Here is a 7,408-nt window from a genome sequence, read left to right as displayed (position 1 = left end):
TGCCAGTGACTTGTGACCCCCAAATTGCTGAGATGTGGTTATAAATATACAAATGTTGCGCACAACAACAACATGCTTATATAAACACGAGCATACTAACAGCACACACACAAAAATAAATAAATAAAAAATTACAACAGTCTAACAACCAAGTAATTTATTAATTTGTTTAATTTAATATTAATCTCAGCTAAAGACACTGGTAGACACAATGTTTTCAGCACAAGTCTATTCTTGGTTTAGTTTTGGAGACCACCACTCAGAGATCATTCTCAATATTCACACACTGCATTTTTATTTTCTAATGTATTTGATTACTATAAAGGTGTGTCCAAATGTTTAAACTGGTGCTATAAAATCAATCCGCTGCAACTGATGCCATTGATGTGTTGTTATTCATTTATTCATTTTCTTTTCAGCTTAGTCCCTTCATTAATCAGGGGTTTACCACAGCGGAATAAACCGCCAATCTGCATATCCAGCATTTTTTTACGCAGTGGATTTTCCAGCCGCAACCCATCTCTGGGAAACATCCACTCACACACTCATTCACATGCACACACACACACACACACACACATACACACACACACACACACACACACACACACACACACACACACACACACACACACAATGAGCAATTTAGCATGCCCAATTCACCTGTACCACATGTCGTTGGACTGTGGGGGAAACTGGAGCACCCGGAGGAAACCCACGCAAACGCAGGGAGAACATGCAAACTCCACACAGAAACACCAACTGAGCCGAGGCTCGAACCAGCGACCCAGCGACCTTCTTACTGTGAGGCGACAGCACTACCTACTGTGTCACTTTTTATTTGCATTTTGTCGTTGTTATTTTTTTTACTAATAAAAACTACATTTTTATCTTCTGTGGGTTATGGTTTAAATATGATCATTCTAATAGTTTAAAAAAATTTGACTTTTGGAAATCACTATGCAATGCTCTATCATTGTCCTGTGAACCCCATTCTGAGAACCACAGAGTAAATGCCCTGTAAGGTAACATTAATTAACAATGAACAAGTAGTTATATTAACTAATGTTAGGAAAGGGGCAAGGCAGTGGCGCAGAAGGTAGTGCTGTCGCCTCACAGCAAGAAGGTCGTTGATTTGCTGGTTCGAACCTCGGCTCAGTTGACGTTTCTGTGTGGAGTTTGCCCGTTCTCCCTGCATTCGCGTGGGTTACCTCCGGGTGCTCCAGTTTCCCCCACAGTCCAACGACATGTGGTACAGGTGAATTGGGCATGCTAAATTGTCCGTAGTGTGTGTTTGGATGTTTCCCAGAGATGGGTTGTGGCTGGAAGTAAAAACTTGCTGGATAAGTTGGTGGTTCATTCCGCTGTGGAGACCCTGGATTAATAAAGGGACTAAGCCGACAAGAAAATAAATAAATGAATGAATGTTAGGGAAGAGTGGGGATGAAAGTACCATTTTTCATAAAAAACAGAGGTAACACTTTATTTTGATGGTCCATTTGAGGATTAGTATGCTGTCTGCTTAATATCTGTTGATACAGACATTTGACTGACTATAAGAAACTGCAAGTAAATGTCAGTTTACTCTAACTCTAATCCTAACTCCAACCTAACAGTCTACTTATAATCTAATGAGAATTAGTTTGTATGTAGATACAATGTAAATCAAATTAAACAAACGGACAATCAAAATAAAGCATGAACAAACCAGATTTTTCTGAACTCACAAGAATGGTCCATCAAAGTCAGGTTTTATTTTGTATCAATGTAGAACAACGTCGATACACTCACCAGTCACTTATTAGGTACACCTTTCATCAGAGTCGTGAAGTAAGGTGATTTAAGTGACTTTGAATGAGGCATGATTGTCGGTGCCAGACGGTCTGAGTATTTCAGAAAATGTTGGTCTACTGGAATTTTCATGAACATTCATCTCTAGGCTTTACAGAGAATGGTCTGAAAAAGGCAGTTCTGAAGGCAAAAGGGGGTCCAACCCAATACTGTTAAGGTGTACCTAATAAAGTGGCCGATGGGTGTATAACTTCACTTTAAACAAAAGTTGCACATTGTTACTTTTGACTCCAAAAGTAAAGGCCCATGCACACTGGGACACTTTTTTCTCACTTTTTCCTTCAACGTCTAACGCCTCATGACTAAATAAAGGGCTCAAATGTGATTGTGCACATCAACGTGTAAAATGACAATAGTAAAACCATAATTTTTTTAAGAAACGTCTCATGCTTGTTTCCGCCACCATCAGATTGACACTTTTGTTTATGTGCACGGATCTGCTAAAGTTACAGTAAACAGCACTTGGAGTCACTCAATCGCAAAACTGTCAATGTGAGCGCACATTGAAGAAGATGTCCAGAGGTGATATGAACGAGGAGCTGCTTATTGCATTGATGAATCATTTCTTCATCGCTAGAGCTGGAGCTGCTACTTGAATCATCCATATATGTATTGTGGCGAGACGAGGGATAAAACATGAACATTCAAACAGAAATGGTGTAACGACCCAGAGGGTGATTTATTTACAGTGCAAGGTAAGGAGGTGAGGGTAGGGTAGCTGTGCAGGTATGAGTCCTTTGGCCGGGTAATGTGGAAAGTCTTCAGTGCTGATGAAGGTTTGGATGGTTGAAAACAGTCTGAGGTGCCGGTCTAGCCACTGCTATCTGCTGGGGAAAACAGAGAAAGGAGCATTAGCGTGTCTTCTCTGAGAGATCAAGCTCACCCTGTGTCTTCTCTTTCTCTGTTTATATGCTCCAGTCTTAATGAGCTGCAGGTGGCGATTGGTGCTGATGAGGTGACAGGTGTTGGTGGTTTGTACTTGTGGCGACGCTGCATTGGAACACTCGCCACATTCCCCCCCCCTTTGTCTCTTCCTGGTCTGAGTTGTCATCCTGTTGTGAAAGAAGGGAGCGGTTAGGGGTGTGTGGGAGGAAGAATGTTTTGCCAGACCTGTCCATCCAGACCACATCCTTGAAAGGCCGTCTGCATTCCCATGGGCGGCCCCGGCTCGATGTTGGACTTTAAAGTGGAAGTCTTGGAGCGCTAGGAACCACCTGGTGACGCGGGCATTTGTATTCTTTGCCGAGGCCATCCATTGAAGGGGCGCATGGTCAGTCACCAGGGTGAAGGACCTTCCCAGGAGGTAGTATTTCAGCTCCAGGACTGCCCACTTTATTGCCAGGGCCTCTTTCTCAACGGCTGCGTACTTGGATTCCGCTGTGGTGAGCTTCCGACTCACGTAGACGACTGGGTGCTCCTCTCCCTCGTGTAGTTGTGACAACACCGCACCCAGTCCAGAGTCGGAAGCATCAGTCTGCAGGATGAAGGGGCAGTTGAAGTCAGGGGCATGAAGAATGGGTGAGGAGGCCAGGGCCTTCTTAAGGGTCTGGAATGCATGTTCAGCCACAGGGTTCCAGGTGACTCTTTCTGGCTGTCCCTTCTTTGTCAGGTCTGTCAATGGGCTGGCTACGGAAGAGAAGTTGGGGATGAAACATCGGTAATAACCCGCTAACCCCAAAAAGGCACGTACCTGGGACTTATTGGTAGGCCGGGGAGTCTTCTGTAGAGCCTCTACTTTGGCTTGCTGCGGTTGGATCAACCCCCGACCAATGTGATATCCCAGGTACTTTGCCTCTGCAAGCCCGAGATGACATTTCTTGGGGTTAGCTGTGAGCCCAGCCCGTCGTAACTCTAGGAGCACCCTCCGCAGACGGGTAAGATGTTCCTCCCAACACATCGAGTGGACTACTACGTCGTCAAGGTAGGCCGCGGCATAACTTTGGTGGGGCCGGAGCAATATGTCCATCATTCGTTGGAACGTTGCCGGTGCCCCATGCAGCCCAAAGGGAAGGACCCGGTAATGCCAATGGCCGCTAGGAGTGGTAAAGGCGGTTTTCTCTTTTGCCCCTGGGGCTAGCGGAACTTGCCAATAACCTTTGGTCAAGTCGAGGGTGGATATGAACCTGGCACTACCGAGTCTGTCCAGGAGTTCGTCCACCCGAGGCATTGGGTACCCGTCGAAGCTGGATGCTTCATTTAGCTTCCGGAAGTCATTACAAAATCGGAGGGTGCCATCCGGTTTTGGGACCATGACAATGGGGCTGGACCACGGGCTCCGAGATGGCTCGATGACCCCCAACTTCAGCATCTTCTGTACCTCTTCCTCTATTGCCAGCCGGCGAGCTTCTGGAACCCGATAGGGTCGCTGTCGCACAATGACTCCTGGGGTTGTTTTGATCTCGTGCTGAATGACAGTGGTGCGCCCAGGGTGCTCACTGAACACATCCTTAAACTGACTGACCAGGGTTTCAAGCTCCGTCTTCTGAATGGCTGAGAGCTGTTCGCCTAGATGTACCGTAGGATGTGGGCTTTCTGCAAAGGTTACCAGCTGGCTAGAAGGGGAAACCCACCGTTTCAGTAAGTTAATATGGTAACTCTGCTCCTCTCGACGTCGTCCCGGCTGACGGACACGATAGTTGGCTGGCCCGACCTTCTCGACAACTACATAGGGCCCTTTCCAGGAAGCCAGAAACTTGGAAGTTGCTGTGGGCACTAGCACCAGGACCTGGTCTCCGGGTTGGAACTCTCGAGCTTGGGCAGGCCTGTCATAGAGACGTCGTTGGGCGTGCTGGGCTTCAGTGAGATGCTGTCGTACCAGGGGCATTACCCGTTCAATTCGCTGCCTCATGTCTTGTACGTGTTCGATGAGGGACCGCTGGGGTGCGGGCTCCTGTTCCCAGGCCTGTCGTGCCACATCCAGGAGGCCGCGGGGTTGTCGGCCGAACAGTAGCTCAAAAGGAGTGAACCCAGTAGAGGCTTGGGGCACCTCACGAATGCCGAACAGTACGTATGGGATCATGAGGTCCCAGTCACGACCATCTTCTGCCACAACCCTGCGAAGCATCCGTTTTAGGGTTTGGTTAAACCGCTCAACGAGCCCATCCGTCTGAGGGTGGTAAACGGATGTTCGCAGCTGTTTCACCTTCAGGAGGTGGCAGAGGTCTGCCATCAGCCGAGACATAAATGGAGTACCCTGGTCAGTCAGGATCTCTGAGGGGATGCCCACCCGGCTACACAGCAGGAAGAGTTCTTTGGCAATGACGTTGGAGGTGGCCTTGCGTAGGGGTATGGCCTCAGGGTATCGGGTGGCATAGTCTAGGATGACCAGGATGTGTTCGTGGCCTCGGGCGGATTTTGGCAGGGGCCCTATCAGGTCCAGACCAATGCGGTCGAAGGGTACCTCAATGATGGGTAACGGGATCAGGGGACTGGGGGGGGGACGTTGGGGAGCAGTTTTCTGGCACGTCGGGCATGCCTGGCAGTATCTCTTGACCTCACCATTTAGCCCAGGCCAGTGGAATCGGTCCCGAATGCGCTGAATCGTGTTGGCTGCCCCTAAGTGACCCGCCATTGGGTGAGTGTGGGCGAGCTCCAGGATGGTGGACGTTTTGCTTTTTGGTACCACCAGCAATGTCCTCCTCTCCCCCCGTCGCTCAGCAACACAGTACAGCAGACCATTCTGGATGATAAAGTGTGGGAGGGGGTGAGGAGCAGGGAGCCTTTCCTGGCCCTCCACTACTCGAACTTGGGACCAGCAGTTTCTAAGTGTGTCATCTTCACGCTGGGCTTGTCCGAAGGAACCTCCCCTAGAGACCTGTTGGAACAAATCCATAAAGACATTAGAAGACTGATTCGAACACTCACCCCCTCGGTCGCTCTCTGTGGCCAGGAGAGCTGGTTGGCGGACCCGTTGAGTCCGAGCCCGGGGGCGGCGACGTGTCTGGAAGGGGGTTGCTGCTGGCAAAGACAATAACTCCTCAAACCCTGGCCAATCCCGGCCAAGCAAAAGGGGGACGGGGAGATCAGCTACAATGCCCACTTCCAGGGGCCATGCGCCGTTGCCGGCTGCAATCGTTACCCGCTGTGCAGGGACGTAGCGTGTGTCACCATGCACACAGGTTATTGGGATTGTGGCTTTAGATCCCACTCGAGGCTTGATCAAACCTGGCTGTACCAGCGTCACGGAGCTCCCAGTATCCAATACAGCCGTGATAGTTTTCCCCTCAAGCTTCACTCTGCGAGACGGAGCACCTGATGGTAGGGTCCGGTGAACGATGCAGCCAGCCAACCAGGCACGTGCAGTGGAGTTCACTGGTTCAGTGGGCATGGGCTCATCCGCCGGACTCGGGACAGCCGGTCTGCTGACGGGCCGTGAGGCACTCTCCACCTGCCGCCATGGTGAATTCACCCTCCGGGAGGGAACGGCTGCTCTCTCTATAATGTCCCGGGTCAGTGTGGCCTCTGCCAACTCCACCGCCTCCACTAAAGCTGCCAAACTTGCAGGGTTCCTCATGCTTACAGGCCCCCGGAGTCTTCTAGGAAGAGCACGCAGCAATCTCTCAATGACGACTTTCTCGGCAACCTGGGTGGCGGTTGGGGATCCCCCGAGGAGCCATAAGCGGGCAAGCTTGCTGAGTTGAGCTGCCTGCGCCCGTACTGGGGCACCCTCCTCATACGCCCATGTAGCGAACTGTTGCGCTGCTCTCACCGGCGATAACCCCACACGTGCCAGGATCTCTCCTTTTAGTACAGTATAATCTTCATTTTGGGGGGAATCCAACGAGAAGTACGCCCGCTGTGACTCTCCGGTTAAGAAGGGGGCCAGGATTTGAGCCCACTCGGATTCGGGCCACTCTTCTCTCTTTGCGATGACCTCAAACGTATGCAGATATGCATCAATATCATCCAGGTCACCGAGCTTTGTCAAATGGCGGTGAGCGGAGGCGCGTGCCTCTGGGAGTGGGAGGTGTTCAGCCATCTGGAACAGGCGCTCTTCCATTCTCTGTTGTCTGACGGAGAGCTGTTCGGTGAACAGTTGTTGTCGTGTGGTTATCTCAGAGAGGCGACGCATGATATCCTCCATTTTGTCACAGAGGGGTGTATTCCTCCACACCGTTTTGAGGGAATAGAGAGAGAGAGCAGCCGCTCGCCTAAAAATAAATAAATAAATAAATAAATAATTCAATGTTACCAGATGTGGGGTTTTATCCACTCAATCTGCCCGCATTCTCCACCAGTTGTGGCGAGACGAGGGATAAAACATGAACATTCAAACAGAAATGGTGTAACGACCCAGAGGGTGATTTATTTACAGTGCAAGGTAAGGAGGTGAGGGTAGGGTAGCTGTGCAGGTATGAGTCCTTTGGCCGGGTAATGTGGAAAGTCTTCAGTGCTGATGAAGGTTTGGATGGTTGAAAACAGTCTGAGGTGCCGGTCTAGCCACTGCTATCTGCTGGGGAAAACCTAGAAAGGAGCATTAGCGTGTCTTCTCTGAGAGATCAAGCTCACCCTGTGTCTTCTCTTTCTCTGTTTATATGCTCCAGTCTTAATGAGCTGC

At 49.8% G+C, this 7,408-nt stretch overlaps 1 protein-coding gene across 1 annotated transcript; it reads right to left on the bottom strand.

Annotated features, from left to right (window-relative positions):
• Positions 1–2,925: 2,925 nt before the first annotated feature.
• On the bottom strand, positions 2,926–6,997 carry LOC141379495 (uncharacterized). The gene is made up of 2 exons (XM_073933899.1): positions 3,131–6,997; positions 2,926–3,030 (listed from the first exon to the last, which is right to left on the bottom strand). Exons 1-2 carry the CDS (start codon positions 6,932–6,934, stop codon positions 2,926–2,928), a joined length of 3,909 nt encoding a protein of 1,302 aa, XP_073790000.1. The 5' UTR covers positions 6,935–6,997.
• Between the last annotated feature and the right edge of the window lie 411 nt (positions 6,998–7,408).

Source organism: Danio rerio, chromosome 20 (assembly GCF_049306965.1).
Source record: "Danio rerio strain Tuebingen ecotype United States chromosome 20, GRCz12tu, whole genome shotgun sequence".
Classification (NCBI taxonomy): domain Eukaryota; kingdom Metazoa; phylum Chordata; class Actinopteri; order Cypriniformes; family Danionidae; genus Danio; species Danio rerio.
The sequence above is the reverse complement of the archived record's forward strand: the minus strand, read 5'-3'. Positions and strand labels throughout refer to the sequence as shown.